Source organism: Cataglyphis hispanica, chromosome 6, assembly GCF_021464435.1.
Source record: "Cataglyphis hispanica isolate Lineage 1 chromosome 6, ULB_Chis1_1.0, whole genome shotgun sequence".
Lineage (NCBI taxonomy): Eukaryota > Metazoa > Arthropoda > Insecta > Hymenoptera > Formicidae > Cataglyphis > Cataglyphis hispanica.
In genome coordinates this window covers 3063032-3088309 of record NC_065959.1, presented here as the reverse complement: position 1 = coordinate 3088309, position 25278 = coordinate 3063032, and the positions used below count along the sequence as shown (strand labels likewise).

General features: G+C 32.6%; 3 protein-coding genes across 4 annotated transcripts in view; 1 reads left to right on the top strand and 2 right to left on the bottom strand.

Moving 5' to 3' along the window:
- LOC126850360 (transmembrane emp24 domain-containing protein eca) overlaps nt 1–25278 on the bottom strand; it is a 186696-nt gene that overhangs the window by 25176 nt on the left and 136242 nt on the right. The window lies entirely within an intron of this gene.
- Nucleotides 1–25278, bottom strand: part of LOC126850286 (uncharacterized) — a 163677-nt gene that overhangs the window by 37292 nt on the left and 101107 nt on the right. The window lies entirely within an intron of this gene.
- Nucleotides 1–25278, top strand: part of LOC126850370 (complexin) — a 117737-nt gene that overhangs the window by 20897 nt on the left and 71562 nt on the right. Inside the window, exon 2 of the mRNA XM_050593278.1 lies at nt 11806–11902. Coding sequence (XP_050449235.1) covers nt 11848–11902 — 55 coding nt within the window. The 5' untranslated portion in view covers nt 11806–11847. The remainder of the gene's footprint in view (nt 1–11805; nt 11903–25278) is intronic.

Below are 25278 nucleotides of genomic sequence, written 5' to 3'. Positions count from 1 at the left end.
TGATTTTAATTAGTGATTCTAAGACCAAGACTTTGAGAAAGCTTTTCATAGATAAGACAACTTTTTTGTATTTTGAACTTATAAAAAATAAAAAGAGATGGATCGTGGAGAAAAATAAGGCATTCATAAACATATCGTATAGTTCTATTCTATAAAAAAATTAATTGTACGATTAACAAGAATCATTTGTGCTAGATGGCAAAGATAATTGTATATCGAGAAGATGAAAATTGGTGCCAAGTCGTTAATAACCACTCCAGTCGATGAAATTCCGACGTCCTCATTACGAGATTCGATCGTACGACACAGTTCTTTTGCTTCCTAATATGACAGTTTAAATTGAAATATCTGTTTAAAGTTGTCGATTGATTAGATTAAATCGTGCATTTTTCAAAATATATTTTAATTCGATGAAATCATAAAAATTATATGTATTTTGGACGAGAAAAATAAGAGGGGCGCATCCGGATTTTGAAAACTTTAGTCGTAATTTTTGGAAAATGGACATTTTCTCGGAAAAATGCGCTTCTTATCTGCGAACAAACGCGATAAAGTGCAACGGCGACGACGACGGCGTCCCATTTTGACGTCACCATGATGTAAAATACACATCGGAATCTGCCAGTATCCCACCTGCATCGGTTCCACGATCCATTTTCGAGAGTATTTCAAACGCTTATCGATATCCGCGAAAAAGAATGCTCGCCATTAAATTTTATAGCTCCACCCATTTAGTTTTGGACGACCTAATACGACATGCATAGAGGATTCAACAGCTGATGCGATCATTTTTAATCCGTGTTACTTTCAGATAAATTTAAAATTTGGCTTCGTCCCTTAAAATTTCAATAAAGACAATTACGGCAATATTTCTCGTATAAAAAATTACGATATTTTTATAGTTTTTAATTTTTATATTGTAAACAGATAATAAATATAAAATATTGCCAAATAAACTTTTTCCTTGCATAAAAAGATTATAAAGCTACTCGTCCAAACATAAAATACTTATATAAACTAATATATAGTATTTATATAAAATAAATTACAAAAATATATAAATTAAAGTTAAATAAGATAAAATAAATATCGCGTTGCTTTGCTGATAAAGTTCAGATTAAAAAAAGAAATGTTTCTAAATGAAGAAAATGTGTGTATATTTATAATTTATTGTGTTTTGCCAAAATATAACTAAAATATTAATAAATTTAGACATGATATAATTAGTTAAATTCGCCGATTCTCATTCTCGTCAAATGCGGCACAAATTTTCCCGAGTTTTTTCATTAATCCTCTTTTTTTCTTTATTATTTACTTGTGATTCATTATCTCCTCTCTCTTCTAAAAGGATAATAGAAATTGATTATTATATTGCAAAATATATGCCAAGTGCATAACATGATATTCCTGCAATCCTCCGCCATAAGGAGAGCATTTCAAACGCAGGACAAACGTTTTCAGCTTAGCAAACTGTCAGCGGTATTGTAAATTACTTGTAAAGTACCGTCAGAATGGCGTTGTCGAGGCAATGCCGTTTAAACGATATTGCTGCGTCCTAAAGCACGTTGGAATGGTCATCGTATCGATTAGATCGGTGAGTGGACCGGTTAATTTACACAAGTTGGACTTGTTCGCGCTATTGGACGCTGTCGGGCTCTGAATGTGAATGGACGCTGTAATAGTGCGGCTCTGCGATCCGTCCGTTGCAAACGGACATCATAGCATGAATCGAACGTAATATCAGGCCAACTGAATGCCCACCTTCGAAAGTGTAGATATCCGGAGCGAGATGCATCGATCTGTGTATAATGCACCTATTATCAAAAGTTTAACGAGATTGCCTGTGATTGCCCACGCCTCGTGGTAGAATTTCGCGTTCGCATCGTATAATCAGAAGAGAGTGCTCGATTGCAAATGATTATAAAATGCTCTCCAGTGCATTATATAAACGTACGTGAATTTATAGAGGAAATTTTTCTCAACGAGACGGTGATATCAGAATGCCACCTGAATAGCTTTTAATTGGCGCTATTGAGAAACGCCACGAATCCCAAAAGTCTCCTTCATCCTCTGTAATTTCTTCGCCTTCTTATTACTGTTCCACAGACGACGATTAATCCTCTCGCGGATCTGTGGAAAATCTTTGCTTACGAGAAGAATCCGTCTTAGATTGCAGGCACTATTTCCACTCGTTATCTCGCGTTAGAGCGAGAATTCCTTGCAAATAAATTGAAATCTCTTCTATTTAGATTCTCTTGACGTATGCGTTTCAATTGAATTTGCTTTGACATTTTTTTCAGCAGTAAAGAGGATGCGAATCTAAGAAGATAAGCGTCTATTATTTTTGAATATGTTATACAAGTTATATTTTTATAAATTAATACAAAGCTGATAAATACAAAACTCATCAAGCGTTTAGAAAAAAAAAAAGAATCTTTTGTTCAAGAATACAGAAACGCGATGGTGAATGACTTTCAATTACTGGTGAGGTAAAAGAAAGGGTTATCTTGCTTTTCGCGTCATTAAGTCTTTGGTCAATTATCTGCGACCGACCGATTCGCGATAGAATTGCTAAAATAATTTATCACCACCTCGTTTATTCTCACCAAGATTGGAAGAGGCTTAGTGCTTGCCGATGTGACCGATGCGATTCGGTTGGTTTGATTTGATACGCAACTTTTTAGCCTCTTCTACGGTGATTAACGATATTCCTATCTCACTATTTGCCTCTATTCTCATTCCACCCTCTCTTCTTCTTGTAGCCTTATCGAGTAATGAAGATTAAGATCCTTCGATTTTATTCTATCGCACATTTACCTATAATTTTTTGCACTTTTTTAGAATCCCTAGAAAAATATGCCTCCTAAAAATGTGCGCATTATTAATTTTGATTTTTTTTTTTTTTTCGAAGAGAATCGGGAACAAATGAAGATATCTCGCTCGTGAAATACTCGTCACATGTAAAAAGACGTAAGAATACGCAGCATTCCTCGTTTACTTACACCCCGTCCCAGTTTCCTTGCGTTTCGTGCTTTCAATAGCTGTCCCCTTCAGCGTGTCACGAGAGTGGAATTCCGTTACGAAATCGTTTGCCGGAAAGTTTCTTCTTATCCAGAGCTTTTCGTATCTTTTGCATTTTTCTCCATTCCCGCGTTTCTTTTTTTTTCCCCCCCTCGAGGATTCATTCAAATAATGCGCTACCAGAATCCGCATTTGCATGCCCGCGCAACGCTTTGTGTGACGAAAGTTTGCGATTTCTCGTATATGCGCACTTAAATTCGATTGCTTCCTCGTACATTTTTCTACATGTATTGCTTGAATAAAAAACCCTTACAATGTCGACATAAAAAAGCAATACATTTCTGATGGAATTAGTTTCTTCTGAAGATTGTGCGCAGCTTCGATTGCATCGTGTTGCAATAATCTCACACAGTTACAAAATGTCGAGAGGTATACGCAGTCGCAAGGGATGACACCATTTCCAATTTACCAACTACCAATCGGTCGTAAAATTTAGCAATGAATTGAATTGATGCGTTCACGTTTATGGTTTCGCGATTATTTAAAGTCGCTTCAAATTGCGCGATTATCGTTTATATAAACTCATAGCGACATTTGAAACATCGTAATAATTTAAAAATGTTTTGGCTGTACAATAGTAGCAAAAAACTGTCAAAATTAAAAAAAAAAGAAAAACATATTTTTACATTTATATTGTTTGAAAAATTAAATAAATAAATTTACATAAAAGGGATTAAAGTATCAAAAACAATATGATTTTTGACGTTTTCGTAAAAAAAAATAATTGTAATTAAAATTTTTCCTAATTTATGACCAAATTTTTGAATACTCGAAATCAACTGCAAAAAACAAGAAAAAAAACGAATAATTTACAGAAAAAGAAAGAGAGAGAGATAATATTTTTATAATTTTTAGTAAATAACTTTTGAACCAATAAATGGATTTAAATTAAGTTTTGCACAAATATTTATTAGTTTTCTTAATATATGTAAAAATTTTTATTTCATTGGCAATGTTTTTTCCTTGTCAAATTTGTCAATAAGTACTTCAATGCTATTTTCCATCAGAATTGATAGTAATTTTAAACTGAAATAATTTCTAAACTGTTAAGAGACTTGCTCAGGTTTTGCAGATATTCAGAAGAAATAGAACATTCTACGAAATTTTCATACTTTTGTCAATGTTGACATATGACACATACATCCTTACTATTACTCTGAATACAGTTAATCGAGCAATTATCCATAATTTTTTTCGCATTTATTATGGTTCTCCTTTTTTAATGCTCGTTAAAATGCACGATTTTATTTTATAGCTTTGATATAAATGTCATATTTTATTGAAAAACAAATTAAAAATCTTTACAGTCCCGATGTATGAATAAAATAAAAGGATATTTATTTTATCTTGCAAAAAATAATAAATTCTAAAATATTAATAAATATTTTTTCTCCGTAAAAATAAATTGTTACATCCTTAAACAGTCACCGTGAGATGACCAAGTGCTATAGATTTCATTAATGAATTCGTATCGATAAAAGCAGAAGAAGAGCAATAATATATCCAACAGTTATATCTAAGCGACCTCCACACATGGCTGTGAATAAGAGCTGGTGTAGCAACCAGTAACAGTTTCTGACAATTCTAATAGGGGCCGTCGACGGACTAATAATAGTAAAGATCAATACGCGCTCTGGTAGTAGCACAACTACGTCTCTTCTCTCGTCTTTCCCCTCACTCCAGTCGATTGGCACGAGCTCGTCGCCGGAGCTTTTCGTAGGGAAGAAACCTTTGCGAAACCAATAAGAGCAACAGACATTTATGTGTTCGGTACATATAAGTTTACGGGAGAAGCATCCTAGTATGCAAAGGTTATGCTGCTTATAAAATATTGAATATATGTACATAACTGCTCGATAACCTGAGTATCTTGCCTTCTTTCATCGAGAACGAGTAATATTTTTTTTCAAATTTAAAAGGTATATTTAAAGTGAAATATATATACAGAGAAGGTAACTATCTTGTCAAATCCAAGATGGTTACTCAAATTTTGGAAAAAAATTTTCTGAAAATTCCTTGATCTTTCAGGTATTTTTGTTTAAAATTTCTATAAGGTAAAGAAAATATTTGAAAGAATTCTTGGTGCAATCTCCTAAAATAATTTCTTTTTGTATTTATATCAAAGCCATTTAAGTTTCAAGTGCTAGATTTATAAATGTACTGAAAAAGAAGCTGGATATTTTTCGCTAAGGTTAAAATTTTTAACTTGCATAACATTATCATTTTTTAAAAATTACATTTACTAATTTTTAGTAAATTATTATTTTTCCATTAGAATTCTCTGATTTTTCCAGGTACAAAAAAAATTTTCTGAAAACTCCAGGTTTTCCAGGTGTTTTTGCAGGATGCAGACACCCTGAAAATCTTAAAAACTAACTTACGAAGGCATTTCAATGATAGAAATAAAAATTTATTAAGAAGAAACAATTTTTGTAATCATCTATTACAATCTTCTAATCCAATATCATTTAACGACATGTAAAAAATTAGACAAAATTAGTTGTATGTAAAGTCTTTCCTAAAATAAAATTTATTTGCTTTTGTTTTATACATCTGGACTAGTCCTATATGTTATTACATAATACAAAGTACGATATTGGATATGATATGGTATCAAATACGCCATGTAATAAGATTTATAAGATGCGTTGTTTAAATCAGTAATAATAACTGTGCTAGCAATAAGAGTAATTATACAATGTACGGTACGATGATCGTCATTTTCAAAATTGGAAAAACTCGCTGGACCGACAATTTGCGTTCGCCTCGACTCGCAAAATTGCGAAGCTTTTTTTACACAAGGAGAAAAAAATCGCGCCGTCATTAAGCGTTCTGCTTATGTCCTCGGCATCTTTCGCGTCGTCGACTTTGTTTTCTACATACACGTCTCGCTATCTTCTCTCGCAATTACAGCAAATGTTTCGTCGATGAAAAATGCGGCGACTTGAAATTTTTCCGCGTCACGTTTACGGCGACGTTATTTACTCTGACTTTTTATTCTACTATCGATTACAATGAAAGCGTGTCGCGGTGTCACTTTCACGATGCAAGCTCTAATAGTCCTTTAAAAATCTTAAATCCTAGCTTTTCGGATATAAGAATCGGATTTCGCGATTATTTCGAATTCTCTCGCATCATGTTTGAAACAGGCAGAGCTTTTTAATTAATAGCTGTTTTTCAAACTGATCTTTAATTGAAATTTTCATTCTGTACGAGCGGCCGAATGATAAACTATCGATGGAAACTGCTTTAATATCGTGCAAATGTGCAATTGTAATCCAACAGATTTGTTCGTATTGCGTGAATCCGGATAACACCGTTGATAAATTTTATTATCGTCCACCGCGCCACGCTCGTTTCACACACGTTAGCGGTATGCGTTTCACGTTACTCGGATTACTTTCGTCCCGTTTTGTTCGATTTTCAAATACGCTTCGATTGACGCCGACGCAATTATGTTAAATTTGTAGCCTTGTAATTTTATGTAAGTTGCATGTACATGACGCGGAGTGTAATTAAATCGCGGGTCTATCTTCGCGAAAAGCATAAAGATAGCTCTGCTAATATTCATAGATGCAATTTTGTGCCCCGACAAAAGAAAATTGGATCGAGGAGACATTATTAGTATACAAAATAACAATTTTAAATATACATGCAAGAATTTTCGAATAAAAATGACCTTGAGCTATCGATCGCGCGTAACGCGATTGTATCTGCATCAAAATAATGGGGCAAATGAGGAAATGGAGAAATCCATTCTTAATGGAAAACGTAAAGAGAGGTGTGTATTTCTAGCTAGAAAGCACGAAGCAAAGCATATCCTATTACAAAGTATTTGTATTGTATCCCAAAGTGTTTACTTTTCAACGGTCTCTTTAGTTGTCTCGACATTTCTACGAGTAAAGGCTTATTCCTTTCTCCGTGTAAATAATTCAATTGAAAGATAATTTCGTATTTCATTGAGAGACAATCGCGGATTATTAAAATGGTTATTCGAACATTCGTTCATTGTTTTTCGTATCTATAATAGTACTCAGAAATTCAATTATCTGCTTTTGCTTCGCTTGAAAATTTATGCTAATTGAAGGATCCTTCTTCCGCAATGGTCAGCAGTTTCAGGGATTTTTTGATGTTTGCTGCATTATTCACATCGGTGAATTCATTTACTTTAGAAACTGCAAGTAGAATTAATAGGAGGAGCAAGTAGAATTAATATTACGCTCCGCGTATTTCAACTTTGATGGTGTCTGTTTTTATATAATAATCGAGTTACAGTCTGTTAAATGTAACTAAAATTTCAGTGAAAGGTTAATAAATTTTTTCATTAAAAAAAGAAAGATGAATTTGATACTCCTTGTTGCATGTTTAAAAGCAGCGATATATTTCTTAAGGATGTGTGTGTGTCACATGTCGAAACATTGACAAAAGTATGAAAATTTCGTAGTGTTTTATTATTGTTTTTGTAATATCTGTAAAAAATCTGAACACAATTCTCTTAACGGTTTGGAAATGATTTAAGTTTAAAATTATTATTGTCAACAAAATAAAAATTTTCACATATATTAAGAAAATTTAAATAAATATTTGTGCAAAATTTCATTTAGATTCACTTACTTGTTTAAAAATTATTTATTAAAAATTGTAGAAAAATATTATCTCTTTCTCTCTCTCTCTCTTTCTTTTTACAAATTACGTTTTTTTTGTTTCTTGCTTCCAAGGTATTTCAAAAGTTTTCAAAAGTTTTTATCATAAATTAGAAAAAATATTAATTACAACTATTTTTATTTACGAAGGCGTCAAAAATCATATGATTTTGTGATATTTTAAATCTTTTTATAATCCAGATTTATTTATTTGATTTTTGAAACAGGATAAACGTAAAAAATATAGATTTTTTTAAAATTTTGATAGTTTTTTGCTACTATTTTGCTACAACGAAATTATCCTGAAGCTATTCCTCTCTTGTTTTATTGAATTTCAATCCAAGAGAAGGAATTTTTTCTTATGAAAGGAGAAAAGAGGCGAAACGGGCAGTTGTATTTATATGCGAGGGAAAAGAACATTTGAAAAGAAGAAAGAAAAGCCGTGACGGCGAGCAGAATTGAAAATTCGACAGCGAATGACGCAAGCGGGTTTTTCGTTGCAGTCAGCCGCGTAAGATGCATGGATGTTCCGGGCCGGAAATTCCAGCATCCCGGTGACAGGATGACTAGCGTTAATAAGAAATGCCCTCTCGAGTGCACGAATTCTCTCAGGTCTTTTTCCATTCTGTTCTCGTTGCGTCAGTTTGGGTTAATGTCGTTGCATGTATTTCGAGAGATGACATTCGCAGGCCGACACAGCAAGCCTCTGTCTCGTTGTTAATTTGCTCTTTGTCACATGCGGATAAAATACATCCCAGTTTTTAAAGTTTGATCAACAAATTGGATAACAATTTTTTTTCCCAGTAAGCGCTATATTATCAACCTTTAACCTTCTCGTATCATTTGAAACAATACGAATTCCGCGAACGCGATGAGGAAAAAACCGATAAAAAAAAAATGGTTTGCGCGAATAAAAGAAAAAAGGCATTAACATAATGGAGTACTAGCTATTGTATTCACATGCATTCTGAATCATAACGTCCTACCATTATCACATATTTTTCCAATAATCCAGAAAAGTAAGCTGGAAAATAAAATATCTCGGCGTATTCTTCGCTATTAAATACATCAATTTGACCTGGACTGTCTGTGACGGATCGATTGATTGCGTTGACAGATGATCTCTCTTTACATGACTTCTTACTTAAGCAAGATGATGCGACATAATTTGATCGAGCATCGTATTCGAGCATTTGTACGTATCGTATTAGCTTTTAATGTCAACTTGATGAATCGAGTTGAAGTTAAGTTCATAATCTTTTTGCGGATTGCACCAGTGATATTACAAGCTTAAGATTTCTCAAGTTGCATGAAAGATGAAAATCTTAAGTAATATAATCATAAAATGCATAATATGACAATATCTTGTCATTTTAATGATTAGATTTCTTACACAGATATATTAAATTATATTAATTTAAAGCTCTGTATTAAATTATTCTAGCGATTTCCCCTGAGGCTGCTCATGCAGGATGCATCGTGAATGCATGCAATACTCTCGAGCCAGTCAGTTTTTACTAGCTGCCAATCAACCCTTTGCATCATCTACTATTGCGTTCTTGCTTGTACCTATTATACTCTCAATTTTCCGGTAGTCACTAAAGCGTGAAATCCTTTGAGCTGTTTGCATACCTTTCCGATACATATATCCATGTACGAATTGTCCGCATTCCTAATAGCTATTTTTCATACCACATATAATACCAGAAATCAGAAAAGTGCAAAAAAGATTGAACATGTTATAAGCAATTTTTGCCAATTTTGGTTATTTTTCTATTATAATTAACATTTGTAATTTTTATATCATCAATAATAAATTAATAAATAATAAAATATAATGAAATGATATGTAAAGGGGATGTAATACAAAAAATAATAATAAATTAAAGAATTATTCCTCATTCATTAGATCCATTAAATATTTCTAACTCTTATAACATCAGCTTTGAGATAAAACTATAATCGCATCGATTTTATCCGTCGCTTTCATTAAATAGATTGGAGCGAATGGATCGAGTTTCGTTCAGGTCGTCGCTGTCCTAATGAGGCATACGCTTCTCTCTAATTGTAAGACGAGAGGTAACTCTTTCCCCTGTGCTTCTCTCTCTTTCTCTCTCTCTCTCCGTGACAGAGAGGCACTTCAGCAGATTTTTATTTGGATCCTCAACATTCAGAGATTCTGACATCATGCAAAATTATAGGCTGAATCACAAAGGTTGAAAATCTCGCACTTTGTCCCGTACTTCTCTGTTTTTATACATTTGTGCAAATAAATATTTATCTTAATTATATATTTTATTTTAAATTTCTTTTTATATCTACAAAGATCTTGTTCATTGCAATGGACGATTAAACTTGAAGATAATAAAATTTAAACCGATGTCTGATTGGCTTACCTTGATAAACTTCATTTAATATATAAAATAGAAATCAAAAGGATTAAATATACAACATTGGCGCTATAGGCAGGATTAATAAGAGCAAAAGTGTGTTGCGTCATGGGGGGAAGGAAAAGTGTGTGGGCACGTGGATAGCAACCCTGTCACACTCGTAGCGGCGGGATAAATTGTCGCGTGTTGTTGGAAAATCACGGAGGTCGACGGTTGGGGAACAGGCGCCGAGACGTCTCGACGCCAGTGAAACTGGCGTCGTCTTCTCCAGACTCCAGCTCTCCTCCCCCTCCCCCTCTACCCTTTGTGTGTGTATTCCCTTATATTTCTCTATTGATCCTCTTCTTTCATCGCCCGACCGATATCTACCTCTTTCGGCCATTACCGTCTCTTCCGTAATTATGTTACAAAACTAAAAGTATAAGAGCAGCAATATGAGCTCATCAAACTTAATGTTCAAAATATTGTGCTTCTTTTTTCCAATTATATATTAATTTATAGAAGATTAATAATTTGACTATGAAGACTAACGAAGAGTTCTGTAATAAGCGATAATTAAGATGACAGCTCATAAAATCTTATGAATAAATGTTCTATCATTTTTTTATATCATTATAAGAGTACTTTTTCGCCGTATTAAGTTATCATAACGCAGAGTTTATTTTAGGTGTTGTCAAATTTTTTAATGTTTAGATAACAGAAATGAAATATGTTATTTTCTTCCGGTAGTCTGACGTCCGTGACGTATGAAAATATGGCGTAAGATTAAAATACTTTCATCGGCGGCGACACATCAAGGGTGACATCATCCCACGGGAAACGTATATCATTTTACGTACGCAAAGTTAGGAAAAGAAAATGGTTATAAGAAGATATATATGGAGAAAGAAAGTTGTTACGCGCACTTTTCGTAACTGTAATCTTTGATAATTTCGATCAAAATAATAACTGAAAATTGTTTCAAGATTTGAATTATGTGAAAATTTACAAGAATATAAATCGCAGAAGCAACACAAACACACTTTTTCTCTCGCTCGCAATTGTTGATGAGTGATAGAAAAAAATGTATTAAATAAATATTTTAGTCATAAAGCACTATATAAAAAATTTGATTAAAAAGTAAACGTAGAATTTATGTCAGAAGCAAAAGTTTAATAAAAGATTATTAAGATGACAGCTTCATATATCTTATGAATAAAGATCCTATCATTTTCTATTAGAGATATAAAAGATTTTATTACTTTGAAAAGTTTTCGAGATAAGTTAATCGTACAGGAAAATATCAATAAATTTTTTGTAAAATATTATACATTCAAGGAACTACACATACACAAATACCACAACTATTAAAATATTCTTCAAGCCATATGTTGGAAGCAATCGTGATGCTGAGTTGGGTGTAGCATACAAAAGAGAAAAATCCGATAGTTTTGAACGTCTGGCATAGTGTATAAAGAGAAATGAATAGAATAAAAATATCACACAAGGAGATTATTCTTGTTCCATGATGCTGAATTTGGAAGAACATTTTTCGAGAAAAATAAAAGCTTCAAAGGCTAAGCGTCGCGATTTTTCGGAAATATGGTGATATTACCGAATTTCTCTTAGAAAATCAATTCAACTTTTCATCATTTTCCACCAACTTCTATCACGAAAAGATGTGAAGTAATAACTTCAATTTTTCTCTACAGATTGCGACTTCGATAGCGGTGCGATAACTACAAAGTACCAAGATGGCTGCATTCGTGGCGAAGCAGATGGTCGGAAACAAGCTCAATGCGGTTAAAGGTAAATACTTTTAAAGGATTTTGTCTCTTTTTTTTTTGTGGTGATCATCCTTTTTATAACGAGAATATATTAGAGTTCATCTTGCGACAATTCTGTTATACATAAATTATAGACGCAAATATGTTTCCAATTTAATTAAAAAATTAATATGTTTAAAGTTTGCCTGTAAAAATTGACAGTCTGAAAATGCGAATATTTCAGGCATACCAAACGTTATCGCAATCACGAATGCTATTCTTCCAGAATAAAATTCAATCGTAAAAATAAAATAAACGCTCTAAAGACTGCACGGAATTTCTTCCTATCTGCTCCAGAGTTTCAGCGAAACGTGACTCGCCGCAAATTTGTTCGCCACAATTCGGATAGATTTTAACGGAATGTTACCATCGCTCGATTATTTCGACAATTCGCTTTTCCTTTTTCGTAAAAAATAAAAATTGGAATAATGAAACATTGTTACGTATCATAAAAGCATACAGATATTGTTGTTTTTCTATAGAATTCTTTTTTATCTCATCGTTCATTTTTCCGCAACATTTTACGATCGTGTATTAATTCTTGACAGACATCTTACAAATTGTTGCTCTCGTTACACTTTAAAAAGAAAAAAAACCGTATTATTAAAGCAAGCGTAACGAGCTGATTGGTGCAAAAATCTTTGAGATTAAAAATGAAACAGCGCGTTTACACATTGCATCTTAGTCGGGTTATCAGCACGTTTCACCTATGAAATTATCATAAAACCGGACGGATCATGCAATCACCATCCTCGCGGTCCTTGCAGTTATGATCGCAAGGATGTGGAATAAAATTGCGCTATATTCGCATGTGCGCATAAACCTCGCCGGCCGGGGATGGAGTTCCGCTCGGGTTTATCGTAGCACCGCGCCACCATTACGTTTCGGAAATTCTCCATACGGGTAATTTGCCCGCTGCAAAGCGCCTGCAGCGTCCTTTTCGAATGCATCATTTAACGAATGCATCATTTAACGCAATGCTTTACAAAATGTGCAGAATGTTTGCGTCAGAGATGAAGGGGCGCGACGGAAGCGCGATAAAGGATGCAAATATCTTCAATCGTGGAAATTCGATACACGATGAAAAGTTATTCAACAGGAAATTTTCCGAGCTCCGAGCTTTCTCTTCGACCAAAAATTAAAATTACAATATTTTTCTTTTAAATCCGCGCAATATAATGAGCACGTTAATATTACAGGTCAGATCATTAACACTCTTGTTGTACAGGAAATTAATTTACGATATAAATGACAAGAGAAACTCTTTCCTTCGCGGGCTATTTATGTATTTAAGCATCAACAACAATAACGTACAAATATAACGTAAAAACACGAAAATCTTTGGGGGAGATATTAAAAAAAAAAAAAAACAAAAAACATCGAGCAAGTATAAAAATCGACGTTTCTGAAATTTTGAGCATGGTTGGAAGTCGGGTGAAAACGACCGAGATATATACTCGCGACGAATCGCGACATTCGCCCACTTCTAGCATGTCGGCGGCTTAAACGATGGCCAGCAATAAAACTTCTGTCATTAAGCGAAAGTTTCAGCTTTCGTGTGCGGCGAAGCGAGCAAGCATGTCGCGGGGAATCCATAATAGGGAAGGTGGAAATGGGGCCCTTCCTCTCAAACCGTGAACTCGACTTCTACTTCGAATCTTTCTTCCGTCCGAGGAGAGAAAGAGAGAGAGAGAGAGAGAGAGAGAGAGAGAGAGAGAAAAGGAGAGTGAGAAGAAGGAAATATATAGATTTATATAGACTCGTACGTTTAAATTTTTTACGTGTTTTTTTTTTAAGAAACTTTATTTATTATATTAAATGTTTCAAAGAAGTATTATAGTTTTCGAATATGTATAGGACAGATTTGTTATATCTTTATTATTGTTTAATTTTTATTCTATTATATATATAATACTTCTTCAAAACATTTAATATAATAAATAAACTTTCTTAAAAAGAAGCACGTTAAAAATTTAAACGTGCGAGTCTCAAACGATATAAAATACGAGATGAGGCTGGAGCTACAGAAAGGACAGAGATCAAGATGAATTGTAAACGAGCGCGACAGGGATTAAAAGGGGAAAGGGAAATGAGGACGGATTGCGGAAGAAGAGAAGGATCGGCAACCCAGACCTCAATTGCAGCAGGCGAGCTCAATGAGAGAGAGCCCACGACGGTTTTGCAAACCGAGCCGTATTTAGAAGTTTGAGTCACACGCTTCCCTTCTCCCCCTTGTCTTCTCTAATCCGGACCACCTTCGGCAGCTTTTTCGTTGCCTCTGCCGAGGTTAATTGAAATCCCGCTAATCGATCGACCGCGACCTATGGTATCGAAACTTAACTACTGTGAGTCGATATAGCGCTGCAACGAAAGAGACATACTAGATAATGAATAGTGAATTGTGAGATTTTTAACGCAAAAAAAAAATTACAAGTAATTATAATTTTTTTCTATATGATTTTTTATATATGATAATGACTTTCGTCCAAAGTTTCTCGTTTGGCAAATTATTTGTCACAGTTTCTCTCAATTTTCGACATTAAATATTAGATCCGATAACAGCGCATATTTAACAAGAACTATATCTGAGTCAATGATAATGGATGTTTATTATGGGCATTAATATTCAGTCAATAAAGTGGACTATCTATTGATATCACAGCGTGATAGACAATCGTCCCAATTAATTATGCGTTTCGTGATTTATTCGAGAGGATAACATAGGCATTTCGATGAATTATCGCGATTATTCTCTCACTGTGTGATTGACAGGAATTTGTTTTTAAAAACAAGAGACGTGATACTCGATGACGCGCCTATAAAAAAAATAAAAAAAATAAAAATTTAGAAATACGAATCGTTTCCACCGTAACATCTCTATCAATACAGAAATGTTTCGAACAATTTCGATCGCGGATTGTAATTTATGCCCCGGCTACAATTACACAATTATCTGAGATAATTAACGTAATGATATCGCAAACACAAACACAAACACACACACACACACACTGGCGCAAACAGGATACCTTAATTGCGGAACTTTCGCTCGTCGTTAATGATTTCCTTGAGTTTCGATATAGTTGTTGCAATACAATTATTTCAACAAGTCGATTGTATTGAACACGATATTTAGTTAAAAATACTCGAGAAATTACATAGGTTATCGCGCAGAATTTCAAACTGATCATTCGATTGACAAATGTATGATTAATTTTTGAAAGAAATATTTGTTAAAAAAATTTTTCTCCATGTATTTATTATATATTACAAAGCTATATTTTTCAATAAATTTCAGATAATATTTTCTTTAGAGACGTGATGTAAAGTTTAATTATAATGATGCTTAATATTGAAAATTATAATAAATGATAAAAGTAATGTAGCTAAATATTGTATTATATCTGTAATATTTTCTGTGCAACAGCATCAATAAAATTTTAAATATCAAGATAATAAGATTCAATTTAGTAATTAAATATTTGACATTGCTGCATACGCAATTATTCGATAATTATTCACTACGCATGTTATATTATTGATAAAATATGTGAACACACGTTGATTTAATGAATAAACGTTTAAAGATTTATGATATATGTAATGTAATTGGATTCTATTAAATGAAAATATCACGTTTCCAACATAAATCTCCCTTTTCATTTATCGTATAAATTTTCGATTTTTTAACTGATTTTTTGTTGCGTATTATCGTTTAATATTATAATGAAATAATATTCTTTCGATCAGGTTATCGAAATAATCACTGTTCCGCACCATTTATTGGCGCACCTATTTTAATTTACGTACGCTCCGTAATGTTCGACTAACAATTTGTCATGTGATAGGAGAACGAAAACGAGGAACGTATGGCGGTGCAATCTGCCGGAGAAACGAGCAAAAAAGCTTGCCCGATATATTTCGAGCTTGCGTTTTTGCGGTTGGACGTACCGCCGATCGATCGTTCCAGTTTTGGCTCGTTAAAAACCTCACAGGAGATTTTACAAGAAATAACTCCAAGCACACAAGAGGGGAAAGAAAAAAAATAGAAAACTTCAATGCGAGATTCTTTAATTTGCGGATTCTCGGTTGAAACATTCCTGCTATCTCAACATTGAAAATAATTATCATTTTTTTAAATCAGGTCCGTAATGATCACGCATCATTCTTTTTTTCTCGTATCATTTCATCTTTCTTTCTCTCTACATCGGATAATTTATTTCATAATATTAAGGATGTTTTGGATGTACAAAAATAACTGTCAAAAAAAAAACAAACATATTTTTCACATTTATATTGTTTGGAAAATCAAATAAATAAATTCGGATTATAAAAAGAATTAAAATATCACAAAATAATATAGTTTTTAACGTTTTTGTAAAAGAAAATAATTGTTATTGATATTTTTCCTAATTTATGACAAAAGCTTTTGATCATGAATATCTTCTGAAATCAACTACAAGAAAAAAAAAGAGTAATTTGTAAAAAGAGAGAGACAGATAATATTTTTCCAATTTTTAGATAACTTTTAAACGAGTGAGGGGATTTAAAGTGAAAATCAAGTTTTTCAATAAATATTTATTAAAGATTTCTTAATATATGTGAAGATTTTTATTTCGGTAATGTTTTCTCCTTGTCAAAGTGAATAAGTGCTGCAATACGAGATTTTCCATAAGAATCAAAAGTAATTTTAAATTTCAATAATTTCCAAACCGTTAAGAGAGTTGTGCTCAGGTTTTGCACAACATTCTACGAAATTTTCATGCTTTTGTCAAGGTTTCGACATATGACACATGCATCTTCAAATACAAAAAAGCGACATACTATCGACGCTAAAAACACGCGATGATAGAATTTCTCATATTGCGAACATAACTTTTTATATCGAATGTGCATTACGCGGAAGTTTCATCCCGTTTGAAACGCCCCGCTTTTTCCCCCGCGAGTATTGAAATTTTTGCCGCGACCGAGTTACATGTATTTCTGTGCGAGTCGATTTATAGCGATTCTGCATTACATATAGCCGCTACGCATTTAGCGATATTTAATTAAATCCCGTCTGGTAGGCGGAAACTTCTGTCGATAGTTTGAAACAGTTTGCAACCGCTCTTACCACGGCCATCGGCCACGGCTCGCGGCGTGAATGGTCACGTGGGTACAAAACCGTTATTTAGAGAGCCAATCAGAATGTTTGTTCAGATAATATTCCAGTCACTTTCTGACTTTATACAACGAGGATATTGAACAAAAATATAAAACGCGCAGGGCTCAGAGAAATTAAATTGGATCTGGTTAAATCGTAAAAGCAACAAATTTTAATAGGAGCACACTTTTAACATATCATTTTTGTGACAATCACTTCTCTCTTCCACGAAAATATCTCGTAAATATTTCATGCAATAAATGATTTCGCAAGAATATACTTATACGCCTAATTATAGTGATCAAAATTTTCTAATGTATTTTGGCTCACAGCAATATTTGTAATAAATCACTGTCATAAAGCGATAAGTATTTTTTCCTCCGTCTGTTCACACAATTTAATTAAAAGAATAGGATTAGTTTCGCAAGTATATAACAAAAATGCGAGTGAGAATATTATCATTATATATTTCCGCGCGCAAGTTAATTTTGAATGAAACATATGTAAGAAGATTTTAAATCCCTTTTATAGAATAGTGGCATGAGGATGGAATAAATCCAAATGAAGTAATTTATTTTAGGATCTCCTATGAAGATAAAATCCAGAGGTATTTCATATATATCAAGACTCTTTGTCTGAATCCACTAAAGTAATTATCTAAAATAAACGTGTTTCTATTTTTATCCGTTTTGAAGATAAATTTGATATAAAAATTTATATCTAAATTATATAGAAAAAATTATATACAAACATTTCTAAGCTCCTGAGTATTCGAATTTTTAAAATACGCAATTTTTGCAACGACGGCCGTCCATTTTATAAGCTCGAGAAAAATGTCTTATAATTTTCTTTATTCTTTAAAAGTAAGATATTAAACTCGCATTAAAATATATATATATATATATATATATATATATATATATATATATGCGATAATAATATATATTTATGAGTATTGTCATGAACTCTTTTCGAACTAAATGTGTGATCTCATGATGACAGTTGACTATGACAATGTAAGTACAGTGAAAGAATTAATCGATATGGCGGAGAGGGGCAATGACATTTCACACATAATCGAGTATCGACTTAATATCCTTTTCTCTAAGAATAGAAATACACGAGAAATTAATCTCGAGTAATGAATAATAAATTAAATTAGTTATAAATTGTTCACCTCAAAGTTGCTCCGCAGTCGCTCGATGTCTTTTCGAGTCTTCTTTTTCACTCCAGGTTTGATCTTTTACTGCTTTTCCTTTGCAATGATTGAATGATAACATTCATCACTCGCGTTTCGACGCACTTATAAATTAATAGCTAATTATAATAAATGTAAAATTTTGTCGAGATATAATTCGACGATGTACGAAGCCTCGACCTTCCCATTCGAGTTTCGCCGCACAACTGACGACAGGTTGAGCGTGTATATCAACATTGTATTATACGCGAGGAAGGCCAAATTCTTTCGTGTGACAACAGTTCGATGTAAACATCAGTACGCTATACGCAAACATCAAGGCCGTATACGAACCGATTTCTTATACAAAGTGTTTCAAGTCAATAAAACTTCAGAGTCTTACAGTAAATTGAATTTGGAACAAAATAATTACGTAAACATAGGAAAACACTTGGTTAAAAAGTTATAGTTAATAAACTCTCTATGAATAATTAATTATGATTATCAAAATTTAATAAGAACATTTTTATCTTTGCAATGTTTGCACGAATGTAGTGTTTACAGAAAGATCATCGAAACGAGATTTTTTTTCAAGTTTTTGCTTTTTTCGTTGAGCTTATTTTCTTTTGAACATTTTATCAGAATTAAATCAAAAATTAGTGCAATTTAGTTTGTTATTTTATCCTTTAGATTTATTTTGTTATTTTTTCAAATAAATTAAACGTTCTGAAGTTATTTTTTAAAATGATCAAAAAATGTGATTTTTTAAAGTTTATTAGTCTTAACTTTTTAACGAAGCGTTTCTGGATTTATGTTTATAAAAACATTTTTGTTCCAAGTTCAATTGCCTATAAGACTCTGAAGTTTCATTTACTTGACCTGAAACTCTATATATTGTCCTCAAAAAGATATATTTATATATGTATTATAAAAAAAAATAAATAAATAAATTCCGAGCTGAATATTCATATGTGTTTGTGTATGTCTGCTGTATTTTGTCCAAATTTTATGCTGGCTAAATGAGTTATTGCTGCATATAAAATCTGATGTTTATGTGAAAAATAAAATTTTTATAAAGTATTTATGCAAATTAATTTAATATTATTACTTTACATATCAAATTCTTATTTTTCAAGAGAAATGAAATTCGTATGACGTTAATAGATCAAGAATTATTTTATTTTAATAGAACATTATGATGAAATTTATTTGCGAAAAATGTGGCATATATATTCCTTTTCCTTGATTTATTAAAATTCCTCTCGGGACATAAAAATTTAAAAGAAAAAAATAATAATAAATTATGAAATTTTCTTCTTATATTTATGAAATAAAAAATTTTATTCTTCATCTTTAGATTAAAATACATTAATAGTATAATATTTTATGTTTTTATTAATCGTAGCAACAGAGAGACCTTTGTTTTGATAAAGAAATAAATTTCCGCGAAAATATGACATCTGCAGCTTTTTTGCATCAAATCTTCGTGTCCGTAAATAAATATCAAAATTCTAATATCTCTTTTGCATATTATATATCAGTATTCTAGTAATTTAAAAAGGACAGTGTTATCTAAAAATGGAAAAAGAGGGGAACCAGCAGTTCCAAATGAAGAATGTACGGCAGAATCCAGTCTGCTTCAGCTCGTGAAATGGACCATAATGATGATATATTGGCAGCTAAAGCCGGGCAGATTTCGTAGAAATGTAACCACGTTCGCAAATGTCATGCCAAACTAATCTCATTCCTTCTTGTTCAATTCAAGCTATATTCATTTGTGCGATATTTCAATTTCGAATCAAGTATGAGTTGGGATCTATCATGCGCAACTTCTGAAGCGTTAATAAGTAAAAATAATTCTTAAAGTTACTGTCTACTAGTATATAAGCGCTAAAATCGTCTGTCTCTTCGAGATTTCTTACAACAAGCTAAATGTTGATTGTAACTTGCTTTCAGTAGATTCAGTAGATGAGACTTTCTTGACGAAATTATGCACTTTTAAAGAGCAAAGAATAAAGAAAACAAAAAAAGTGGCAAAATCGACTATAAGGATAAACGAAAGAAGATAAGAATATCAAAGTCGAGAGCCTCTGGCGTGAAGTTTACGGAGACAGTATATGGTTTTTCCGTAGGATTTTCCTGCATCGAACGCGGTGTTATGTTCCACGAGTTTGCGATCACCGTAGATAACTAATATATACCAAGATAATACAACTAGGTTAAGCAAAACTTCAATTAATTAATTTTACTTATTTAACATACATATCTTTTAATCAACAAATAATAAAATTAAATTAAATTAAAAATAATAAAGAAAAAAAAAAGAAAACTAATTAATAATTTAATAATTGATAATTTAAAAAATCTTGATAATTTAAGAAAACACAAAAAAAAGATATAAAAATACTTCATTTCTAAAATTATCTTTTTTAGAAATATTTCGATCTTTATTCGCATCCTGAATAAATTTCTCTAAAAAATTGGTTGGAGCAGGAAGCAGCCTCTGTTCGGGTCAGAACTTGTTTCAGCCAATTATTCTTCAAACAGCCGATCGAAATAGCGAGACAGCGAGACTATCGGCAAACGAAAATACTGGACGATGCCGGGGATGACCGCCACCACGATTATGCTAATTGCAATAGCAGCAATCACTCTGCGTGACAGCGATGGTGAATCTATCGATCGTTCCCCGACGCGGCTAGGGTAGTATTAATTAATTGGATGCCACTAATTCGGCCGGATCATTTGCATGGCGCGATATAATTGCAGGCACGAGAGCAATAAAATACGGAATTTAGACTGCATGTATAGCCGAGTGCATTAATGGTGACTGGTATTCGCCGCTTACATTTAACGCGATTAAATTTCTCCCTCTATACATTGCTCAAGATATCTATATCTATATCCTTTTGTTGGCATAATTAATTATATGATTTAATATATTCATTCCATATTTGTGTGAAGAATAAAAAAGAGTTGTCATAAAGTGTCGAATGCAGGTACAACGTACATTCGATACAACGTACATTCGATATGACTATGCAGACTCGTTATAAAATCCTATCTAAGGCGAACCTCGTGTGTTAATTGCCATATTTCTCTATGTTGAAAATATCATATTTATGCACACTATAAATTGTAATTGAAAAAATTATTGCTTCTCACAGAGAGATATAAATATATACTGATAGATCAATAAAATTTAACAATTCTTTTTTGAAAGTAATTGTTTTTATGTTAAATTTAAAAAAAAAAATTTAATAATAATTTACGTAATTTTTATTTCTCTAAAAAAAGTTTTTTTTTTTAACAAAAATTAGAATCTACAATATATTTGGTAAAGAAAATAACTTGCCGCCTAGAGTGAGGAACAAAATTTTCGTAAATATAACCGATACTCAAAGGACTAAGAACTTAATCGATGCATAAACCGCTTTAGGCCATAGCCGCATACCGCACTGGTTTACTTAACAAGTCAACCGGAAGTTTCTTTTGACCGCGTTGGGTCAGCGGAGTGAATATGTGAGGCCCATCTGCATGTGTGATCGGAATTTTCAGCTCGGATACCACCCTAATCGCGTGATTAATGAATCCATTATCTTTAAACTTAATCGAGCGACTAATCTCTACGCGTGCGTGTGCGGTATATATTTTAATTTATTTTGTCATATTATTTAAGAATTATTTTATTTATAATCCAGTAAAATATATAAAGAATGTCTCTATTCTTTCTTTCTTTTTCTTTCTTATTTTACTTTTTTATTATGTCTAATGTTAAAAATTTTTTATTTATGTTTAATGAAAGTGTCATTAAAACAACAGTCCATATAATAAAATTTAATTTATTTTGCTTTATTGACGAAACAAAACCAAAATATTTATACATCTTCTTTAGAGAGCTAAATATTTAATTTAACAATATATATATATATATATATATATATATATGTGTGTGTGTGTGTGTGTGTGTGTGTGTGTGTGTGTGTGTGTGTGTGTGTGTGTGTGTGTGTGTGTGTGTGTGTGTGTAATCCATTATTTTTATGATACGCACTTTCGATATATCGATAAATTTCCAGATCTAATTAATTACGATTCATCGCGATATATTAAGACATCACAGCCAGAAGCCATTATCTCGATTTCTGACGTGGAATTTCTCACACTTCGGCATTGCTGGCGCGCAATTTTCAACCCTAAACGAAGCTCCCTTCCGCGTGCCATTCCCAGCCTTTCTTGGCCATTTTCCCCAACCTCCTGTTCTTATCCGCGCGCACTATATTAAGGATTCCACAAGGATAGCGCTTGTGGATGACGATGGGTCTCCCTTCCTGCTACTAGCGACTCGAAATGCAGCAGCGATGCCGTTAAATGAGCATTCAACGCATTCAATTCCACCATTTCGCCCCCCCTTTCGACCTCCCTTCCGCCTCTGTTAAGCACTTGGAAAAATGTCAGCCGATGCGCATGACGCTTTATTAAGTTTGAATTGCGGCATGGAATAGAATTTCGCCATCGCCGCCGCTCGTCGAAGGAATTAGAAAAGCCGTCTCTCGAACGGCGGAAGTGGATGAGCGGAGCGGAAAGTCGAAAAAAAGAGTAAGGGAATCGCGTCTATCTTGAAGCGCTATCCCGCAAATTGCTTCTGGTCCTTCTAGAGACATCCGTCTTCGGTCATGAACAATCCCCGATTACGTGTACTACGTACCTCGATTTTTTACGAGAGACCCTTCTCGACCACTTTCAGTAAATATGATATAAAATTTTTATTCTTTTTTTACCTTGCGTTTAATTTACGTTGAGTAAATCGTCTTAATTTTGCTAAGTTTTGTGCCGTTTGACAGTGGCTTTTAATAGGCAGCTTATTTAATATATTTTTAATTTCTATTAAAAAAGAGAAATATATTGATTTCGTTAGTTATTTATCCAGAATATAGAAGATGCGCTTCAATTACATAAAAAAATTTAGGAATGTCGAATTTTATATTTTTACTTGCGATTGATAGATATTAAAAAAAAATATCGCTTGTACATGATGAGCTTTTAATGGCTTTTTCGCCATTAAATAGCCGTCGACCATTAGCGTCGCCGATTATCGCTCGTCGATGTATTAAATGCGTGACGTAAAAATTATATCTACAATATAATGCCATTGTTTTTGCTGTTTTAAAAGTTTTATTAATTTCCTACGAGCTGCTGCGTTTAAAGGGCCACGGTTTACGATCAGATATAATTAGCGCTGTACTACATAAGCAGAAATTAATTGCTGATAAAAATAAAAATTTAGGAACTTTATACCGCTCCAATTTTACATTTTCTTTATTTATTTTGCTATCCTTTTTGATTAATAAAAAATTGTGCAAATTAGAAACTTTTACATTACTTCTTCATCATTTTATGTACTCATAAAGTTTAAACTCCTTAAAGCAAGTGGGTTTTCCAATTTTGGCTTCCTCTAGAGGAAGATATCTCAAAATTTGCGAAAGCGTATATAGATAGACATTTTTCAAAAAAAAAATTCAAAAATTTTCAAAATTTTATAAAGATTTTTTAAAAAATCGTTCTCTATGAAGAAGCAAAAATTGATTCGACCATTAACTATATATTATCTTAGACGATGAAAAAAATCACATTACGGATTGGGAGCTAAGAATAATACGGAATTCTGTTCATATTGTATAAAAGCTTTCGCTACTTTGTGTTCTTCATTATTTTATTACATTTGGAGAATACGCAAAATCGAAGTTGCGCCTCTTACCCAACCTTTCGGCCATCGTTACATTAATAATGCACAATCTCGAGGCCGTGCCTTTATCCTTCGCCCGGCTATTTCTCAACATCCTCTGAATGTTTCAACATTTCAAAAAAGTTTTCTCGCTGCGAGAAACAATAGCCTCTATTATACTGTATTATGAATTGCCAGCACCAACTTCGTGTGAGAGTTAAACTACCATCGAATTTCTCCAACTTTTCCATTTTCATCTTACAGTTCGTTTATATTTTGCAAACTTCTCCCTTTCCTACTTTTCTCGTTCTTTATATAATGATTGGGCGTTATTACATATCGATTATAAAACATATATGTATATATAATATATATATATATATATATATATATATATATATATATATATATATGTATTAAAATACATAATATAAATTTAAAGATTCTTTAAGAAAAAAGCTTCTTCTCGAGAAAAATGCCTTTAAATGTTTACGCAAACGATTATATCGCTTTTTATTAAATATGTATATGAAGCATTTTTTTTATCACAAATTTGTCTGAAAGGCATAGATCATATGATTAAATATGTAGAAAAATAATTTTGTAATAAAGAGAATATATCTGCGTACGCATTTATAAAAGATTGACGAAAAAAAAAAATTTTTTTATACATATAAATTAACTTTGTTACTATAACCAATATCGAGTCGACAGATTTTTGTTACACTTATGGTGATTTTTCTCTAAATTAAAACTTCTGTAAGTAGAAGAAGAAACACTAGTCTTTATTTGTGCGTTAACAAAAGCGCAGTACAGTAATCAAGTGGTAACCACAGGAGGACACATCGCACCCAGAATTACTCTACATTATTTGCGAACATGTCCTGCACGCCACTACTAATTACAAAGACCCTCGACAAAGATATTTTCGCAAAATTGGCGTCCTGAATCACGGAAGCTCGCGCTACATCCTCCCTAATTGAAATAATTGCCGTGCTTGCGAGACTTGATTCTTGATGTTCTATCGCCAGTCATAAATTATTATTTATATAGACTTTAAATGGATTTAAAGTCTATATAGATGGATTTCTTTTATTTTAATAAGCACACAATTGTAATGTAAATAATAATAAAAAGAAACTAGAATTTAATTTCATCATTAAGATTTAATTAAAATGCCTTTTCCCCATCATTTACATTTCTCACATTTCATTATTATTTTCTAATCCATCGCACGCAAGAATATCGCAAGTTATGAAAATTAATTATGGAAATTGTGAACAGGAATGCGCTTGGAATCAGCTTGTTAATAGCTTG